Source organism: Hippocampus bargibanti, linkage group LG09 (genome assembly GCF_051943395.1).
Source record: "Hippocampus bargibanti isolate YZ-2025 linkage group LG09, ASM5194339v1, whole genome shotgun sequence".
In the NCBI taxonomy this organism is placed as follows: Eukaryota; Metazoa; Chordata; class Actinopteri; order Syngnathiformes; family Syngnathidae; genus Hippocampus; species Hippocampus bargibanti.
The window spans coordinates 6,818,856-6,840,550 of NC_142742.1; the positions used below are offsets into that span (position 1 = coordinate 6,818,856).

Sequence of the window (21,695 nt, forward strand, 5' to 3'; positions counted from 1 at the left end):
CATATATTTGATCCAGATTGAGGATTTTGTAATTTCAGTCATTTTAGTAGCAGCACATAGTTTTACTGCAGTGTTGTTTTTTTTTCATGGCAATTTTTTTATGCCATGTGACTGATGATAAAATTGATTCCTGCGTGATCGTGAAAGCCTCGACAGCGTGATATGCATTACTCCCATTCGTTACAAAAACACTACATGTATTTGCAACACGAGTATTTCGTGGCGAGGTCATTACTGTACTGTATTTACCCCAGCCAATAATGAATCAAAGCCTTTTGTTTTGCATTAAAAAAAATCTCAAAACAAAATATTGAATTTATGGTCATCCTATCTCAATTTACGAACCCAGTTTGAAACAAGTGCCCGTCCGTTTAACTGGGCGCAAGGAAGATACATTTGCAGGAGGCCCTCTGTTCTACCTAAATGGATGACAGAAATCTATTATACCTCCTGCCATCTAGTGTTAAAGTATTTAATTGTTCTGTATATGATAGCTGTCCATTTTAGACGCTTTGTTATAGCTTCAGCTGTTGTTAAAGCGCTATATAAATCAATATGTATGTATGGATCTATTAGCTCGCTAGCTAGCTAGCTTTCTATCTCTTTGAGTTATACTGGGTTGAGTAAACGCTGGCGCGTGTGGCTGCCGCTCCTCACCCACATGAAAAAACATATTCTGTGACTGTAAAGTGACCCTGAGAGGTTTGAACGGCGCTTATGAATGAAATGTATTATAATTATTGTATTGTATTGTATAATACTGTTCAGCCTGGCCGGGACTACTCTGTCACGCATAGCAAATTAGCAACAAGCACGCCTTGAGTATTTTTTTTTCTCCTGTTGTTAAAGGAGGCTTGACAGATACGTGTGGGGAGTTGATAAAATAATTAATACTTATATTTCACAATAACAAATAACATGCTTTATTGGCTGAACTGGGGCTATAACTGTACACACATTTCCGACAAGGTTATGGCACCAGTGCCAGTGTAGCACCATCACACTGGTTGACAGTAACTTTTGTAGAGCACTTTTTACTCTAATCGAGGCAAATGACAAAAAACTGCATTTGTCAAGCACGGGAAGCATGGAAGTTACTTCTGAAATGACCATTACATGTAGTTTATAGTTTCCCCACAGATAAGCAGCATAAATCAGAATTGATGAAACTTGTCAGTGGCGTTGTAAAAAGCCTGAATACAGTATTTATCATCAACATTTTATATTCCGCTAAAACCAAATTAATTATTGGCTGCATAATTGTTTCATCGAGTGGAGGTCCTTGTATTCTTTATTTTTTGGATCGATGGCCTCAAAACGAAAAATTGTGACAATCAGAGCTACCGCTAGATGGTAGCATTATCTCCCTATAATGATGTTTGTCCATACAGGACCCAGTAGTGACGTCATTTACCAGAAGAAAACATGGCGGCTTTGCTGGCGAGGACCTTGTCGGGTATGCGTTTTTCTCCTTAAATCTTATACATTTCACATGACATATTGCTGACAGCACGATGTCTCGAAATGGGATTGAGGCAATACCGAATTTGTAAGGAAATTGAATTTGCACGTTATTGCTGAAGCGAGTTGTTTTTCCAATGTTTACCCTGTTGTCCTTGTGCTCGAACAGGGTTGCTGAGGTCGCCGCTATCTGTGTCTCTGTGCACAAGGACCACGATTGTGGCTCGGCTGTCCGGTTTCATCCAAGCTGTTCACCCCGCTTATGTCGGTGCGGCCACGGCCAAACTTGCTCCGCCGCCTGCTGCATTCAGTCAACTATCCCGATGCGGCCTCCTCCAAAGGTAAACATTCTGCAAACAGTTTTGTCGTTATCACTTCCTGGGAGAATTTAAATAAAATGACAATTTCTATAATTTGGCAGCTCTGCCTTAAAGGACAACCGAAGTCACTTTTTTGTTTCCTAACTGACATCAGAAAAACGTTTTACAGCATCTAAAATACCCAAATGACATTTTTATTCAAATGCAAAACTCCAATAAAAATGACTTAAAGTGTCCAAAATCTACAAAAAATTGAGCTGCGAATTTGGCATTTTCAGAAAGTCCCGCCCCCAGTTCGTGACGTCACGCCAATATGTCTTGCATTGCTGGAGAATCAAAACAATGGCCTCAGATTCGGGAATATGCTTTCTTGTTACACATCCAGTTATGAATATGATTCAAATAGTTCTGAAGAGGAAAGCATACATGTTTGCAATCGATTAAATAATTTATTCCGTGCCATTTTGAGGCAACATTGGAGGGAAATGTCTCACCCAAAAAGAGGCAGAAAATGGCCACCGAACTCCTGTGAGGAATGAATCAGCCCGTTTCCACAGGCAGATAAATTCCTTACATGGAGCTTGGACGCCCTCTTCTGGCTCTTTCTGGTGCAACCGGCTACTCCATTCCATCAAGCCATCAACGACCATCACAAAGGTAAATAAAATGACTTTATTATATAGTACAGTTTATTTCTTTAATTATAATACCATAGCACAATTATTTTACATAAAATAAAGTATTTGTGTGTAGTTTTAAGGCTTAGAAAATTAGAAAGTAGAAAATTATGTTTTATGGGGACCTGGGAACGGATTATTCTCATTTTAATGGTTTCCTATGGGAAATTAATTTTTGGGATACACTTCGCTTTACACACTCTGTCTGGAAACCAATTAAGTTCGTAAGCCAAGGTATCACTGTATAACTATGCTGGCAAAATGGTACAGAGCCACAAATAACAAAAATCCATGGGTAATTATGCACTGACCCAAAAGATGTCTGTAATTGTCCAGAGTCCACAAGATGGCAGAGTGTGCTAAGGCACACTATGCCACTAAATAAATCGTTTTATATTAGACATCATTTTGGCCTAAGGACAGTAACAACAAGTAATGGAGGTAATGGATTTTCGATACAAGACCAAGCATGTGTTGTGGTGTGAAAACATCTTTAATGCAGTATAAATACAGCAACTTCACAAAATGCTTTGTTTGAAATATTTTTTGGTCAATTACACTTGCTATGTTTAAACATTGTCATTATATTTGTTTACATTTTAGTACAGAAGCACAATGACATTTTTTTTGGTCTATCGAATAATAATACATTGAATTTCTAAGCGCCTTTCAACACTCTCAAGGACACTTTCCAGTCACTGGATTTTTTTTTTTTTTTTTTGTGTGCGGGTGAGCAGCGGCAGCCATTCGCCATTTCACTCAGTTCGGAAGTAACACAGCAGCAAAGTTATGAAAAATCTTTATACAGCGAGTCAAAAATGGTTTCCAAATCTCGTTTTTTCAGGGTATCTGCTCTTATTCCCCGTGGGATTCAACAGCCCACCAGAACGCTGACATACTGCAGTTTAAACAAGGGAAAGACAAAAACTGTCAGGTCTGTGACGCAGCGGTTCATGAGGCTTCATTGCGGTCTTTGGATTCGACGCAGGGTAAGATGCTATTTGTTTTTATTTTAAATCATTCACTGGCATTCGCGAATTTATTCGGGATTTGAAAATATGACGTAGAGCGCCATTCTTGAATTTTTATTGCTTCGTGGCGATAAAGCGCTGGCAATGTTCTCTGGCAATATTTTCCCTTCCCCAAGGGGGCAGCATTTCTCCTTTTTTCATGTTAGCGCTTTGTTCCAGCGTCAGCTGTTGTTAAAGGGCTATATAAACCAATATGTATGTATTGCATTGTATTTTGGACAGACATCCTCATTTCAAGCTCATATAACTCCAGACCGATTACATTTAGGAATTAACTCTTTTGTGATGAAAGAAGAGAGTGTAAGGCAGAGGTGTCAAACTCATTTCACATAGTGGGCCACATATGGCCTCGGTAGATGTCAAATTGGCCGGACCATTAAAATTATACCATACATGGTATAAATAACCAAATATCATTCCTTCAATACCGAAACTTGTTGAAAACACACCAAGCACAAATGTTTCCCACGCATCTCTTTAAAAAAATGACATGGTTCATTTTTCATTGAAAATTCTACACTCATCTACTTTTCTGTTTGGATAATGACATTTTGGCTAATGAGGGTGTTGAAACCACGGTTGAAAAAAAAGACCACCAGTTTTCTTCTGTTGATTGAAACAGTACCACTATACCCTCTAGTGGACAATCCTTGAAATGCACCTCATTAAAAATATCGATTCCATGTCGTTTTTATTTTTTTTTCGTCACTTTTAAATTATCCCGCGGGCCTGATCAAACCTCCTTGGGGGCTGGTTCTGGCCCACGGGCCGTATGTTTGACACCCCTGGTTTAAGGTTTCTTACGCTGCATTGAATATTTATGTAGTACTAAAACTCAATATTATATGGGTCCTGGAATTCAAGTGACAATGACAAAAACCCTGGCATTGGAGTGGACACATTTTTGCACATCATCTGGCAGTGAATGAGTTAAAAAAATGTGTTCATCTCATCCCCCCCCTTCTCATCTGTTATAAACAGGCTGGATACAAGAAGAAACTATGGAGGAAGAAACCTGCCAGACGAAAGCGACTGAGGGAGCATGTGTTTTGTAATAAAACACAGTGTAAACTATTAGATAAAATGACATCAAAGTATTGGAAAAGGAGGAACTGGTTTGTCAACGATCCATACCTGAAGTACCACGACAGAGTCAACCTGAAGTTGTAATCGATGTATTGATTTTGTGATAATATAAGCCTGAAAACAAGATTGACGTTGCATCCATTCATCCACTATCCGACCTGCTCCTACTCACATGGGTCACCAATTTTTGGAGGGGTCGGGAACCTATGTGGCTCTTTTGATGTTTGCATCTGGCTAGCAGATAACAATAATAATAATTTATAAGCACCTTTCAAAACTCTAAAGGACACTTTACAGCGTCAGGATATTTTTCTGCGGGGGAGCAGCGGCAGCCACACGTGCTAGCGTTCACTCAACCCGGAAGTAACAAAGTTAAAAAACTAACAAATAGTATGACAACACAAAGACACAGAGAGGCATTCATTCTTCGGCACTTTCTGTACCCTCTTTGTGACATGAAGCAGTTCTAGATGAAAGAGGATCAAAGCATCCTTTTCAGCGGTGGATCAGGGAGTCATGGTGGAATGCGCACGTCTACTACAAGCTAATTGTTGAAAGCAAACACGCAGCTGTAGCATCTATTGACGAAAATAGATTGTCTTACATCTGCTGTCTCACATAAATCCGATTCAATTCCGAGCCGTGACAGTTCCACATCGGCGCTCTAAATACCATTCTCGCTTTTTCGCTGTTCATTTCCTGTTTGGGCTGTAGTTGGCTGAAAGCGCAAATTTGATTGGATGATACTGATCTAGCAGTTGTTAGAAAGCGAATTTTTGATTGGATGATATTGACCTAGGTGCCGTTGATATCGAAACAGGTAAACGCCCCCTTTTGAATCAGCCCGACGACTAAAAAAATGATGAGCGTTCACTCAGTTTCTATGGACCGAAGGATTCGCTTTTGTGGAGAGAACACGTTATGCTGTTATTCTAATTTACAATAAAACTATCAGTTATTATCAGTTACATATAAATGTCAGTAGCACTTTGATAAGCCCAATGCTACATTAACATCAATATACTACAGCCGAAAACAAGCGTGCAAGCTAATGAGCAATATGGAGGCAAGCTAGCAGTAACGTCACGTATGGACCCGGCAAGTGGACTTACATTCCAATCGTTTGGCTGGATTTTCACCAATCACAAGGAACAGAAAACCATTCTTATCAATGGTGAGTATTATCACAAAATTATTTTAAATAATAGGTTCCCGACCCCTGTTTTGGAAACTATCCCAGCAATCTTTAGGGAGGGTACACCTTGAAAATCAATCGTGCGGGGCACACAGAGAAACAACTATTCACACTAACATTGTCATTTACGGATGATTTAGAGTGCCCCGTTTTAAATACTCAAACAGAAAGTCAGTCACAGAAAATGTTTGCTTCATGTTTAATGACTGTAAAGTGATTTTGAACCAACAACAAACAACGGGAACATGTCGTCCACCGGCTGCTACTTTGACAAGGAGCGCATATCAAATTGAAATCATTCTGGCCTGCCAGAACAAAGTCATAAGGTTAAGCCTGCATAGTAGAAATATTTAAAAATCATTGAGAAATTCACATTAATTCATTTGAGGATTTCATCTAAAGCAGGGCTGGGGAACTTTCAGATCAATGGCCCTTTTTGCTTTTATAAGGTTTTCATTTGGGCGTTATGACTTACGAACAAATATCATGATGAAAGGCATTTTTGTACAATTTGAGCATTTTTGGGGTAAAATATTTTGGCCTTTAAAAAAAAACGATTCCTCTGGTTCTGTTTTTGATTCAAGCAAGTTACTTTTTCCTATACCACCTCAAATAATCATGCAATGGTGACCGTTTTGATCAAAACGTGATATTTCCCTGCCTCTTATTGGAGGAAGGAAATTATTTCAAATGCTGAAACACGATTTTTTTCTTCATTTCTTTTAAATCACATCCATTAAGGGACAACCGACGTCTCCGGACAAGTTGTATCCATAATTTGTAAAATGGCTTCAAATGACTTGAGCGTATTTTACAAAGATTCCACCGCATATAGCTATATTTTACATTTTAAGACTCGCACTGAATATTCCGGAAGTCCTGTTTTTGAGTTGGTGACGAGTCCATACGTGACGTCACTGAAGGAACGCCCCTGACCGAAAAAATGGACACATTGTCACAGTCCTTCCATCACGTCAATGCATTTTGCTGTACTTGTTTGGTCTGAAAACGCCGTGTTGCAACAAAAAGAGGCAGAAGAGGGCGACAAAGCTCAGTGTAAGGAATTAATCAGCTGTGGAAACGGGCTGATGAATTCCTTACACGGAGCTTTGTCGCCATTTTCTGCCTTTTTTTAGTGCTACATTTCCTCGCCCCTATTGCCTCAAAATGACATGGAATAAATTCTTTAATTGATTGCAAACATGTATGCTTTCCTCTTCAGAACTATTTGAATCACATTCATAACTGGATGAGTAACAAGAAAGCATATTCTCCGAATCTGAAGCCATTGTTTTGATTCTCCAGCAATGCAAGACGTCTTGGCGTGACGTCACGAACTGGGGCGGGACTTGCGGGACTCTGAAAATGCCCAATTCGCAGCTCTTTTGTTGGCATTTTGCATTTGAATAATAATATCATACTGCTTGTTTTGGGTATTTTAGATGCTATAAAACGTTTTTCTGATGTAAGTTAGGAAACAAAAAACTGATGTCGGTTGTCCTTTAAAAGGATACTCAATGTGTATGGTGAATGTATTTACATCTGTGAATGGCGTGTAAGCAAGACAATTGTACCTGAGAAGCTAATTGTTTCTGCACAAACGATTCTGTGAGGACAAAACAGTGCGCATGACGACTTTGGGAATCTGCAAAATGTTCAACATTTCCACAGCAGTGATGCTCAGGAGTTAAAAAAAAAATACATTGATGGGGTTAAAAATGTGATATTTTGGTTTGATTCATATGGACTAGTAAAGGGAACTAAGAAAAAAAGTTGGTAAGTGTCAAAGTCAAGGCCCGGGGGCCAAATCTGGCCCGCCACATCATTTAATTCGGCCCCGCAAAAGCAAATCAAACTTGCGAAGTTCCATGATGCTTGCTAAAATCCGAACTAAAATTTCAAATTGTCCCATGTAAACCACAATAAGTAATTATTTTTTTACTTCAAATTTGAAAATAAGTTCTTCATTAATGTATTGTGCGCTGTATATGTAATATGTGGAGGGGATGAAACATTCTAATGGCTTCCCCTAAATTTATAATGGCCCTCGAGAGGTAAATAATTCAGCCGTGGCTGCTTGACTTTTCAAGACCTGCAGTTTTTTTTCTGGGGGGGATTCACATCAGGTTTTTCTTCCCCCTTTTAAAACATTCCCTATGCATTTGACCCATGGCGGCTTACACATACTGTTGACAAGTGAACGGCAGTACATTCTATTAGCGTAAACAACTAAAACCGTACGGCCCGACACACATGCAAATATCCAACCAAAATAGATGACAGAAGGGGAAAAAAAACAACAACACTGTACATATAATTACATCTAACACATGTGATCATCACAGATCTCTCACTTGTTTTCCTTGCTGTATCATAATTATCATATAGAAAGGTTGTCACAGGTCACTTTGGTAAAACAGAATTCCAAAGCAGTGCCGCTTCAGTCACGTAAGGTTCTTTCCAAAAAAAAATACAAAAATAAAATAAAAATACGTGTTGCAGCAAGCTGGAGGCAGCTTGGAGGCGTCGATGTGAACGTCCCACGTGCTTCACATGGCTTCGCTGTTGGAACACAAAGCGCTCCTGGATCTCGTGAGAGGCCTTAAGACTCTAAGAGGAGGCTACAGGGAAGAAAGTATCAACCACATGATCACATTATGGTTCTTTTTTAACCCCCCCCCCCGTTTTCACTTGAGCTCTTGAAGCTTATTCTTGCCACGTAGTTATGTATACAGTGATACCTCAGTTTACGAACGCTTTAGCTCCCGAACCTTTCGCCTCACGAACATTAAATTCACGAGCATATGGTCTTGGCTGACGAACTAGTTTTCGGCGGACGAATCAAACCACACAGCGCCACGGTGGCTGGCGGACTAGTTTTCGGTGGATGAACACCAAACCACACGGTCAAACAGGGCCACGGTGGCTGGCGGACGAGTTTTAGGCACCCCTTTTCTTGGAGTGCAGACATGGTTTGTTATCGAGTGGAGTACTTTTACAATTATGGCACCGAAAAAGACCCCACCACAGGCTAGCGTTAAGCCTAACAGAACTCAAAAGAAAATTACGGTCGAGCAGCAGAAGGAGATCATCGTTTGTGTGACTTAGCGTCCCAGTACCAGTACGCTAAGTCGACCAATGCTACGCGTGGCTAAGGCTGTTTCTGTGTTGTCTAAGCAACGGTCTCAGGCAATAGAAGAGGTTGAAAAACTTCTGTTTATTTGAATTAATGAAAAGCAGCTAGCAGGGGACAGTGTGAGTGAGGGTATTATCGCCGAGAAAGCACGGCAACTTCACTCGGATATCATCAAGAGGCAACTACATCAATGACCATCACAAAGGTAAATAAAACAACTCGATGATACAGTACAGTTTATTTCTTTTATTACAATAGAATAGCATATTTATTATACATAAAATAAGGTCTATTTTGTGTAGTTTTAAGTCTTATTTAGTCTTAAATTATGTTTTATGGGGACCTGGGAACGGATTATTCACATTTTTAATGGTTTCCTATGGGAAATTAATGTTCGGCAGATGAACTTTTTGCCTTACACACACTTTCTGGGAACCAATTAAGTTTGTGAGCAGAAGTATCACTGTATATCCCCCCCCCCCAAAAAAAAGAGTACAGACGCTCCCCACCTTACGAACGAGTTACTTACCCAGCGGTTGTTCGTAAGGTGAATTTGTTGGTAAATTGCTTCAGCGCGATACTTTATATGGAATGTATGTTTAAATCAAATACTGAACTGTAAAGTATAAAACACAGATGCTCTAACAGCCGTAAAATAAATTCACACCTCCTTTAGTACGACGACATATATCCTTTGGTCTTCAGGAAGCCATTAGTGAAGCTGCTGGCACGTCATTACTGAATGACGTGCCAGCAGCCATTACTTTTTGTTAGAGGCAGGCAGTAGCTGAAGCACTCATTAGCAACCAGGCAGAGTTGGGTACCTCGGGAACTTTTCTTTTCACAGGCTCGAGTTGAGCCCCCCGTGCAACTTTCATTCCCTCCCATGGCTCCTCCAAATGTGGAGGAGTGGGAGAAGGTGTGGAGGGTGGTGAGGAATCGGGTGTCAGCGACTTCTCTGGTACCCTTCGGTCTAGTGCCAACACCTCATAGTCAGTCATGTCAAAATCTATAAAGGGGGGGGCGGAAGTGAATCATCAATTCTGTCGTTGACTCTTTCTTAACTGGCTAAGGATACCGAATGTCTTTAATTGGTTGATCTAATTTTAGCCATTTGGGATAAACGTTGATATTATGTTACGTTGAAATAACAAAGCCAGATAGAAAGTTATGACAAGTGAATATCAATATTAAGGATTGTAAATATTTTTTCAATTTGCATGTCATTGAGCTAGAGCGCACTGCTAACATTTACGGCGACCTAAGAATAGACTTTGAGAACGTGTGAAAGTGACTTTCTAATCCCGTAAAAATGTCCCGTCAGCCTGAACACTGACATGCTTCATCGATGAAAAGGTTTTTTCAGCCGTCATCTGTACTTCTTTGAAGGTGTCGGACGTTTGGCTCCTCATCCGAAGAGCTTTGTCAGCGAACTAAAGTTGTGTGTGTATATGTGTGTGTGTGTGTGTGTGTGTGTGTGTGTGTGTGTGTGTGTGTGTGTGTATATATATATATATATATATATATATATATATATATATATATATATATATATATATATATATCATTTCATTTTTCTAAGCACCTTTCAAAACTCAAGGTCACTTTACAGTCACAAGTTTTTCTGTGGGTGAGCAGCGGCAGCTACTTGCGCCAGCCTTCACTCAACCCCGAAGTAACTCAAATAGATAGAAAGCTAGCTAGGTAATGGTAAAGGCAAATAAATAGCTAATAGCTAATAGATAGCCAGATAGCCAACAGCTAGATATTTTACAGCCAGTCAGATAGACAGCTAATAGCTAGCTAGCTAATGGATAGCAAATAAATAGTGAAGAATAGATAGCCAGAAAGCCGACAGCTTACAGCCAGCTAGCTAGACAGCTAATAGTGAGACAGCTAATAGCTAGCCAGCGAGCTAATGGATCGCAAATAAATAGCTAACAGATAGCCAGATAGCCAACAGCTAGACAGCTTACAGCCAGTCAACTAGACAGCTAATAGCTAGCCATCTAGCTAATGTATCGGAAATACAGTAAAGTCTCGTTATATCGATATTCAAGGGAGTCCGAAAAAATATCGATATAACCGGGACTATCGATATATCCGACCCTGTTTGCATGTAATTTTCTCCGTGCGTGCATAGAAATAGTATCGATGTAACCGGGACTATCGATATATCCGATATCGATATAACGAGACTTTACTGTAAATAGCTAATAGATAGCCAGATAGCCAACAGTTAGACAGCTTACAGCCTCGAATGGACAGAGGTGGCGATGGGATATATATATATATATGGCCAGAGTTACCAGCAAAATGTTAGTTCGCTGATGAAGCTCTTCGGATGAGGAGCCAAACGTCCGACACCATCAAAGAAGTGCAGATGACACCAGAAGAAACCTTTTCATCGATGGACCACTCCTGTACATGTGAGAGCCTACACAGACGACATGCTTCGTGAAAATAAAACAAATTCCTAAACATTACCAATTTGTACACTTGTTGGACGCTCCCATCACATTAAGCGCATGAGCAATACAAAAAAAAAAAATAAAGATGCCAGAAGGCAACCACCATCTACATTTTATGATGGGCCGACTTGACCGTTGTGCAACACGCCTTGTTGAAATCGACCCAGTTGCCACTGATAACTAGTAGAGAAATATTTGACTAAAAATGACTTGCAAAATATGACATCCTCAACAATAACCAAAAGGGACTATGCCTTGCACGCCCATCTAAAAAGGCCAACCGGGAACGCAAGCACTATGAGCAGCTCTACATGACAAACCAAAGACAAGCCAGATAGTTATCAAACTCTTGCAACAATCCGCAGAACACAAATGCAAATTTAAAAAAAATATATATAAAGCTAAAGCTCCGAAAGTAGTCAATGGTGTCAAGTAATAGAATAAATGTAAATTTCTCCACTGTGAGACTAATAAAGGCAAATCCAATCCAATCCAATCCAAGTATAAACAGTATGTTGAAATGATAGATCAAGAGAGAGTAAACTTTGTATGCCAAGAAGGAGCTAATTTTAGCCCGCCCGGTGTGGGGGTGGGGAGGTGGTGGTGGGAGAAATCCCCAAATTTACAAGCACAGGGAGAACATGACAAACAGGTAGGTTTGTCATTGTGTTGTTAAAGTAAAAATTTAATTACATTAAAATTTAATAAAATAAGATACAATAAATAATAAATAAGATAAAATAACATTATTTTAAATATAATTAATTCAATGTAAATTAAATGTATAAATACATTTATTAAATTACATAGATATATAGATAGAAAGATGGATTAAAATAAAATAAATGGTATTTACATTTAAATGTAAAGGATTGATCGATGGATGAAAATAAAATAAATGGTATTTACATTTAAATGTAAAGGATTGATCGATGGATGAAAATAAAATAAATGTAATTGAATTCTATAATTTACATTTAAATCAATCAATAGCTAGCTAGCTGTTTACTATCTATTAGCTGGCTGGCTATCTATCTAGCTAGCTATATGGCTATTTTGATGGCTGGCTGGATAGATAGCTGACTATCTATTAGCTAGCTAGCTTTCCATCTATTTGAGTTACTTCCGGGTTGAATGAACGCTGGCGCGTGTGGCTACCGCTGCTCACCCACAGAAAAACTTATCCTGTGACTGTAAAGTGACCTTGAGAGTTTTGAAAGGCGCTTATAAATGAAATGTCTTATTCTTATTCTTATTCTTATTCTTATTCTTATTCTTGTTCTTGTTCTTGTTCTTATTCTTATTCTTATTCTTATTCTTATTCTTATTCTTATGCTATTACTATTACTATTATTATAAATCTAAATTTAAATTTGAGTTTGAATTTAAATTTAAACTTTCATTTAATTTAAATTGACAGCTATAGAGAAGAAAAGTGAGGCAACCCCAATCCCCTAAAAAAAATAAAATCAAAAACAACCAACTAAATTTAAAACCAGTACATCTGCCCTACAAACGAATTTAATGAGGCCAGAGCACATAAAAACCAATTTTTTACCTTACGTATAAGGCGCAGGATCATCTTTTGAAGAAAATCAAGGCTTTTGGGTGCGCCTTATACACCAGAAAATAGAGTAAATACTTTGAAGTCCGCCAAAAACCATATCAAACCTCGGGAAAAGAATATAACATAATCTTAAAATGATATGCATCAGTGGGTTACATGTTTTCTGAAATTCAAATAACAGTTGCACTGAGTTTTTTTTTTTTTGGGCTACAGGATTAGTTGAAATGCTCTTTCGGGCCATTAAACATCCCACAGCCGACAGCATTTAGTGACATTTAGTGTCAGCGCTCACCTTTGTTGTAGCTCTCAGACTTGCTCCGCATCATGGTGCGAGCCCGGTGTTGAGCCGCTCCTCCTTCCGTTCTCATTGGGTGGTTGGAGCCGGCCGTGTCCGAATCGTACGCCGCCAGATCTTGCATGCTGAAACTCCTCAATCTGTCCGTCAGAACTCCTTGGCCCTGAGACAGACACCACAGAGCAATAATTCGATTGATTGGATGTCACTGGAGAAACATCACATACTGTATACTTGGTCTCTTTAAAAATGTATACTGGCAGGTCGTAAATACATATACATATTTTGTTATTTGAGTTGCTTGGAAAATGCAACTGAACATTGAAAGTTGACTTCTCATTCAAAGGTTTTAGTTCATGAAACCAATTGGAACCGTTTCAAGGGACTGCAGTTGCAACATTAGAGAGCTTATCATGTTATTCAATGACAGGGTAGATGCATGAATGGATTACTCTACCCGAGAAAATGCAAAATGCAGTTCCAAAACATGAAATGAATATAATAAGGCACAAAAAAAATCTAAAAGTACTAGTCCTTGTGTGAAAAGGGGATTGCCCCCTGACCCTAATAATGGGTTGTGCTACCATTGGCATACGTAGTAGAAAAACAAACTGAAATAAGTATTCTATTAAAAAAAAAAGAAAGTGAAACGATAATAGACATTAGACAGAATAAGAAGTTATCATATTTCAAAGTTTCATGCTTAGCTGGCCAACCAAACTCAAGGTGTAGATGGCCTGAGGTCAATCTGAGGTCAACAGACATAGCAAGGTAAACGGTCATCTTCATCTAGGACACAGGTGTCAAAGTCAAGGCCCGCGGGCCAAATCCGGCCCGCCACATCATTTTTTTTCGGGCCGCGAAAGCAAATCATACTTGTTAAATTCCATGATGATTGCTAAAATCTGAGCCAAAATTTCAGATTTTTGGATATCAACCACAATAAAAGTCATTATTCTTGACTTCAGATTTGAAAATGAGTTATTCATTAATTTGCTGTGTGCTCTATATGTAATATTTGAATGGATTTAAACATTCTAATAGGTTCCCCAAATTCATAACGACCCTCGAGAGGAAACCATAACTACAATGTGGCCCGCGGCAAAAAAATGACTTTGACACCCCTGATCTAGGAGATCTGGCCTTGGACAGAATTTAGGACTTGGGAAACTCCTTTAGCACCCGAGTTATTTTAAAAGTACTTTAACTCATTCACTGCCAGACATGTGCAAAAATGTGTCCACTCCAGTGCCAGTGTTTTTGTCATTGTCACTTGAATTCCAGGACCCACAGAATATTGACTTTTAATAATAATAAATAATACATTTAATGTACAAGCGCCTTTCAAAACACCAGAGGACACTTTACAATTAAAAGAACAATAAAACCATAAATAAAATGATACATAATAAAAGAGCTAATTCTAGGAATACATAAACATATGTTAGAACTCTTAAGACTCTCTACTTTCATCAAAAAATATTTAATTCCTAAATTATATGGGTCTGGAGTTATATAATCTTGAAATGAGGGCGGCTTTCCAAAATACAATGCAAAACATACATATTGGTTTCTATAGTGCTTTAACAACAGCTGAAGCTCGAACGAAGCGCTAACGTGGAAAAAAGAGGGAAATGCTGCCCCCTGCTGGAAAAGAAAAAAAAACATTGCCAGAGGACATAGCCAGCTCTATCGACACCCAAGCATGAAAAAGCCAAAATTCGAACTAATTCGGGAATGGCACTCTACGGCATATTTTCAATTCACGAATAAATTTGTGAATGGCAGTGAATGAGTTAATTAGAGCAAAAACAACATCCGTTCATGTTTTGAGTTTTTAGTGCTCATATTAAAAAAAATCAACGTTATTCTTTTCAGTCTTCCTAAAGATCTATTCAGAGTAAGGAATGTCAAACAGTTTGAGAATTGCTATTTACTTTATTGCACAATACTTCGTGGGGTTTTCTTTTACCTTTCACTCAAAAAAATACACCACATATTTAAAAACAAAACTAATATGAAAACTAAAATTACTTAAAATCAAACTAAGACAAAGAATTATTGAGAAAAAAAAATCTAAAAACATACACACCTGCTCTCTGAATGAATTAAAACGATCTGAATTTCAAATTCAAAGATTAAAACAACCTAAAAACTAACTTGAATGAAAATCCACAAATATTACAACCCTGGCTCTAGGTTCAAAGCCAAATCTTGACTCAGGCCTCCCTGTGGTGTTAATATGGTGTCCATGTGCTTGAGTGGTTTATCTCCGTGTATTCTGGGCTCCTTTAACAGTCCAAAAACATGCATGTTAGGTTTGTTGAAGACTCAAACATTTGTCTCCAGTCTCTATCAAATTCTAGAACCACAACCGGTCTTAATTTTTATAAAAATGAAAATAATTAAATTAAAAAAATGGAAATAATAAGAATAAAAACACAAAATATACAAAAACAAAAATACAAGGAAGGAAAGAAAAGAATAATAAATAAAAATAAAAATACAAATACAAATACAAATACAAATACAAATACAAATAAAAATACAAATAAAAATAAAAAAAATAAAAATACAAATACAAATAAAAAATAAATAAAAAATAAAATAAAATAAAAAATTGAAATAATAAGAATAAAAACCCAAAAATACAAAAACAAAAAAAACACAAGGAAAGAAAGAAAAGAATAAAAAATAAAATTAAAATTAAAATAAAAAACAACTAAAAATAAGAATTACAACTAACATTAAAAACTCAAATAAAAATTTAAATAAAAATAAAAAACAACTACAAATAAATTAAAATCAACATTAAAAACTAAAATAATAATTAAAATAAAATAATAAATAAATAAAATTACTAAAATAGAAATAACAAGAATAAAAACCCAAAAAATACAAAAACAAATAAATACACAAGGAAAGAAAGAAAATAATAAAAAAATAAGAGAATAAAAAAATAAAAATAAAAAAGAACTAAAAATAAGATTTAAAATTAACATTAAAAATTCTAATAAAAATTAAAATAAAAAAAATCAACTAAAAACAAAAATTAACATTAACATGAAAAACTCAAATAAAAATAAAAATAACAAAACAACTAAAAATAAGAATTAAAATTAACATTAAAAACTAAAATTACAATTAAATAAAAAACAATTCATGAATTAGAGCAGCCAAGTCCTTGAGCAACAGCTAAAATATCTGAAATGTCATCGCTTTAAACTACAACGTATGGAAAACCAATGTTGCACGAGCTTTTAATTGGTTAAACAAAACATAAGAATAATAAAAGTAAGAAAATATTTAATCGTTTCACAATGGAGAAATTCCCATTGTGAAGCAGCAAAAAAAAAAAAGATAGGAAGTAGAAAATATAGGCATTGATGTTAAAATATAAATAATAAGAAGAATAAGATTAATAAAATTACGAACGTATGTAATCGTTTTACAATGGAGAAATTGCCATTGTAAAGCAGCAAAAAAAGAAACGAAGAAAGTAGAAAATATAGGTGGTGCTATTAAAATAATAATAATAATAATAATTTATGTGCATTTCACCATGATGTCCCTAATAGAACTGCTTAATGGAACAAAGACAGTACAGAAAGTGCTAAAGAATGAATGACTCTGTGTCTTTGTGTTGTCATATTGTCGTTGTGCTGTCATATTATTAGTTATTTAGGTTTTTTTTGTTCTTTTGACTTCAAGACGGCGCCGCGAGAGTGGCTGCCTTTCCAGCAGCTCATGTATTTTGTTTTTCTACTTTCATTCATTTCATCACTTTGCTGCTGTGAAATGTAAATTTCTCCTCTGCGAGACTAATATAGGCAAATCCAATCCAATCTCTGGACATATAAATTTAATTACTTAACAAATGTTTGCCCAACCCTGATATAAAATGTACATACTCAATTAAAGAAATATATATACTCAAATAAAGTGTTGTAAGAGATATCGAAAAAATATTAATAACAGCGATATCAACATTTTCTCCCACCGCAAATAGATGAAACCCCAACTTAACTTCTGAGGTGAGAACAAAACAGAAAAAAAAATGTTCCAAGTCGGCAATACCTTTGTTGCAGCCATAACTGCAGCCGTGGCGGCCACGTTGAGCCCCTTTCTCCCATAATGCACCAGCGTGTCATAGCTTTTGTCCTTGGCTTGGCAGATGTAGTCATCAATATCCTGGGACAAGCCACAAAACAAAAACACGTTATGAGTCTTTGCGTGACGACTATTGCTGCACGACTGAGCCAACTCCGTTCACACACAACTCATTGCATCACAGATGGGGGGGGGGGGACACATCGCAACACAACGAATGGAAATTGTCACCTAAACTTGCATAGCCCAGAAGCTCAAATGCTATTCATGAAGGGACTCAACAGCAAAAATGAAAACCAAGGATGATATTTTCCCCCTTCGCACTATACAAGAGGAAATGGCAAAATAAGTGGGGAATGTTCACCTTTTCTTTAGAGGAAAGAGTGGGGTGGACAAACTTCCTGTAGAGCACACTGGAGCCTTTCGTGTAAGGCGACAATAACCACACCACAAAGGCTATCTTCAGTTCATAGTAGAAAGGAAGCCTGGAGTGAAGGTGATGACACACAAACACACAGTCAAGGGCCTTACTGGTCACAATCACTTTCAATTCTATTTATTTAACAATGCATTTATGATTGTGGTTGCCCGGGCATCAAGCCACATTGTTATCATTACTACTTACCAGCAAAGAAACATATCGGTGAATACTTCCACTGATGTAAATAGGGCAAATATTATCCAGTACATCATCCATTTCACCTACAACACAAGAAAAATGGCAGATAGATCGACAGATAGACAAATAAATATACACAAACAAATAAACAATAAGCTGTCTAGCAAGCTAGGTCACAATCACTTTCAATTCTGGATGGGTGGATGGATGGATGGCCAGATAGATCGGTAGATAGGTGGTAGGTAGGTAGCTAGATAGCTAGGTAGATACCTAGGTAGGTAGGTAGATAGCTATCTAGGGTGATAGCTAGTTAGCTAGGTAGATAGTTTTGAAAGGCGCTTATAAATGAAATGTGATATTATTATATAGCTAGCTAGTTAGATAGCTAGTTAGATAGCTAGAAAGCTAGGTAGCTAGCTAGGTAAATAGCTAGCTATTTCGGATGGATGGATAGATGGACGGATAGATAGATCGGTAGTTAGATAGCTAGCTATATAGCTAATAAGCTAGCTAACTATTTAGCTAGGTAGATAGGTAGGTAGAGAGATAGGTAGATAGACAGCTAGGTAAATAACTAGCAAGCTAGGTATATAGCTAGATATCTAGCTACCTAGCTAGGTAAATAGCAAAGATAAATAAATAAATCAAGAGCCAGCATTTAAACAGTTTCTTCATACCTTTGACCTACTTATGTCTACTTATATAATACGACTAATATAACTATTTACAACAAATAAATGTATGACAGTATTATCATTATTATTACTTTCCTAACAAGATGGGTCATTGGCACCATGTTGTGGCATTTTAGGGTATTTAAGAAAGAGCGTAAAAACATTGGTGAACCTGTGAATATAGTACTGAACTGAGACCAAGTAAAACCATAATGCACTTACGTATTCCTTTACATCTTTGGACTTGACGGCTTTATAAGAGGAGTAGGCGGGATATAGCGTACCAAATACAAGTCTGAAAGAAAATGTTATCGATGTTAATGTGGGAGAAATTTACATTAAGGTAATATTAAGAGAAATAAAATCACATACGTGAACAAAGTATGTATTAATTGTGGAAAGGTCAACATTGTAGTTAGTGTTTATGCCGCCGGAGTAAAAATGAAATGAAAAAAAGGAACTAATCACATTGAGATCTCAATATTTTGACTTTATAAGGCATGATTCATTACAATGTACTAATGTCGTAAAATGTCACAGTGACATCACAAAGATGTCACCTTAGCTATCATTGCTTTCGATAAAGGTCCCAATATTAGTCAGACTTCGGTAGGCCGTGCTGTGCCCCCCTTTGACTCCCCCTTCACACGTCGGGGTGAGACAAAGTTAGCCTGCCTGCAGACACCTGCGGCCCGGCGAGAGGAGCACCATGGCCCGGCCAACAGCTGAGGTCGAGCCGATCAAGTTACGAACCCGCGTGCACTTAGCAAAAATGGAACGATCACCATTTTGTATACTGTACATGCACATATAGATAAGCTTTGGTTTGGGCGAAGCCATTGTGAATAAAAAGTCATTTAAATTTAATTGGCTTGTTTTGTCAAGCTTGGCCGAGGCTGCACTATGTCATTGCGCTCATTCATAACAACATAAAATAATATTCACTCGTAAAAAAATCGATCTTATTTAATTCGTGGGGGCTAGGAAAAGGCGTGTATTTCTACGAACACATCTGTAGACGTTTTTTACACTTTTCGTGCTCTCAATAGCATGTCTGCTTGTAACCTGAGAAGAACTGACCCATCCCTTCTTTTTGTTTTGTTTTCCCACCCTCCGATGTAGAACATCTCGACATTATTATTGAGTAACCGCCCAGTGATACCGGTGTTTCGTTTTTTTTTTTTACATATGTATCCAAACAATAACAAAACACGTCAGGCAGAACGTTGGGCAGCAAATAAACGCCTGTTAAAAATAAACAGGCCCACCTCAAGCATTCCTTTCAAGCTGGTTCATTCTATCTAGTCACATTTGTGTTACATTTTATCACACATACAATTACATGCCGCACTGTGCTGCAAGAATCGAGGGTGAAAAGCGCCTGTCAACCGACGCTTTAAAAAGGCGATAGAACGAAGCGATTACGTTAGTGTTGTCACGCTCACGTGTGAAATATGCATTCAAAAAATAATGACTCACACCACAATTCTAGAGATGATCCAAGAAACCATTGCAGCAGAGTGGCGACAGAGCGGGTTGTCTGCTGCTAAGGAGGAGTTTCCTCCTGCTGCTGTTGATGGTGGGTGACAGGCGAGTCAAGGCGCCCACCGCTAGGACATAACGACGAGACGTCACGCAATGACACGAGTGGCCACAAGAGGCACTGTTGCGACGCACGACAATATGAGGCTTCTCTGGAAGTTAATACATTTTATTTCTAAGCGCCTTTCAAAACTCACAAGGACACTTTACAGTCACGGGATAAAATTATTTTTTTCTGCTGGTGAGCTGCGGCAGGCGTTCGCGCCAGCGTTCACTCAACCCGGAACACACTTGCGCCACTTATGTGAGTGTGTAAATGCTATCTTCATATTTATTGCACATTTTAAGTATTACAAACACTTCTACAACGTGATCGGATGTAATGATGAATTAAAACTACAATTCAAGTTTTGTAATTAACGAGACTACATTTTTATTGCACAGCAAACTGCAATATAGTAATCCCCGGTTTATCGCAGTAAATGGGGACCGGAACCGCCCCTAATATGTGAAAATCCGCGAAGTGGGAATGTATGGCACATGCACAGCTTCATGGAGGGTACGTACATATCATCCACTTGATAAAACTGGGGGTGTTTTTGTACCTCGTAAAACTACAACAATTGTTCTTTAGATTACATTAGATGAGACTTTATTAGTCTTACAGTGGAGAAACGTACATTTCACAGCACTTTAAATACAGTTTGGAAAATTATAAACCACCGGAAATGACAATGCATTTTTCATTTTGTAATATACGGTATTATGTAATATATATGTCTATGTTCAAAACAGATTATCCAAGCAATTTTTGATGCCTCTTCTGTCCTTACAGTATGCTTTGTGAGTTGCTGCGCATCTTCTGAAGGTCCTCCAGCTGACAGGAGGAGCCATAAAACAAGTGAGGTTTTGTTAAAAGTCAAATAAAAGAGTATGCAGTAAACATGTGGGCTCCAAAAATATATTTGATTGCATGTAGTTGTTGCTGCTTCAAGCAAAACACAAATGAAATGTTAACTCATTCACTGCCTTTCACGAATTTATTCAGGAATTGAAAATAAGACGTCGAGCGCCATTCCCGAATTTGTTCGGGTTTTGTTTTTTTCATGCTTGGATGCCGATAATGCGCCACACAGGGGCGTTCCAAAAGTGACGTCACGTAGGGGATCGTCATCAACTCGAAAACAAGACTTCCTGAATATTCAGCGCGAGTCTTAAAACGTAAAATAAATCTATATGCCATGGAATCTTAGTAAAATACGCTCAGTAGAAGTCATTTGAAGTGATTTTACAAATTATGGACACAACTTGTCGGGAGGCGTCGGTTGTCCTTTAAGTGACAATGACAAAAACCCTGGCACTGGACACATTGTCTGGCAGTGAATGAGTTAATAGGCGTGCAACACACTCTCAAATCGATATGCGAACTGCAAAATTTTCTTTTGTAACGTATTATTGGGCCAACCTTTGAGGACAGAGAAATGGGATAACATCTTGATCATTTCACAAAC

General features: G+C 37.7%; 2 protein-coding genes across 2 annotated transcripts; one reads left to right on the top strand and one right to left on the bottom strand.

Annotated features, from left to right (window-relative positions):
- Window positions 1–1,369: 1,369 nt before the first annotated feature.
- On the top strand, window positions 1,370–4,699 carry mrpl35 (mitochondrial ribosomal protein L35). Its single transcript, XM_089004713.1, has 4 exons — window positions 1,370–1,456; window positions 1,631–1,802; window positions 3,303–3,447; window positions 4,471–4,699. The coding sequence occupies exons 1-4, from the start codon at window positions 1,426–1,428 to the stop codon at window positions 4,657–4,659; spliced, it is 537 nt and encodes a 178-aa protein (XP_088860839.1). The 5' UTR covers window positions 1,370–1,425; the 3' UTR covers window positions 4,660–4,699.
- Window positions 4,700–4,834: 135 nt separating this feature from the next.
- reep1 (receptor accessory protein 1) lies at window positions 4,835–20,253 on the bottom strand. Its single transcript, XM_089004712.1, has 8 exons — window positions 20,122–20,253; window positions 18,865–18,937; window positions 17,975–18,051; window positions 17,714–17,834; window positions 17,317–17,430; window positions 13,237–13,402; window positions 9,731–9,915; window positions 4,835–8,391 (listed from the first exon to the last, which is right to left on the bottom strand). The coding sequence occupies exons 1-8, from the start codon at window positions 20,151–20,153 to the stop codon at window positions 8,320–8,322; spliced, it is 840 nt and encodes a 279-aa protein (XP_088860838.1). The 5' UTR covers window positions 20,154–20,253; the 3' UTR covers window positions 4,835–8,319.
- Window positions 20,254–21,695: the final 1,442 nt, after the last annotated feature.

Excerpts from the sequence above, each read along its gene's own strand:
- reep1 (XM_089004712.1), bottom strand. The coding sequence starts at position 20,153 with ATGGTTTCTTGGATCATCTCTAGAATTGTGGT. Across the intron at positions 13,403-17,316 it reads CAGTTATGGCTGCAACAAAG|GGCCAAGGAGTTCTGACGGA; the intron begins GTATTGCCGACT and ends TGTCTGTCTCAG. Across the intron at positions 8,392-9,730 it reads TGAAAAGAAAAGTTCCCGAG|CCTCCTCTTAGAGTCTTAAG; the intron begins GTACCCAACTCT and ends TCTTCCCTGTAG.
- mrpl35 (XM_089004713.1), top strand. The coding sequence starts at position 1,426 with ATGGCGGCTTTGCTGGCGAGGACCTTGTCGG. Across the intron at positions 1,457-1,630 it reads GCTGGCGAGGACCTTGTCGG|GGTTGCTGAGGTCGCCGCTA; the intron begins GTATGCGTTTTT and ends GTGCTCGAACAG. Across the intron at positions 3,448-4,470 it reads GTCTTTGGATTCGACGCAGG|GCTGGATACAAGAAGAAACT; the intron begins GTAAGATGCTAT and ends TGTTATAAACAG.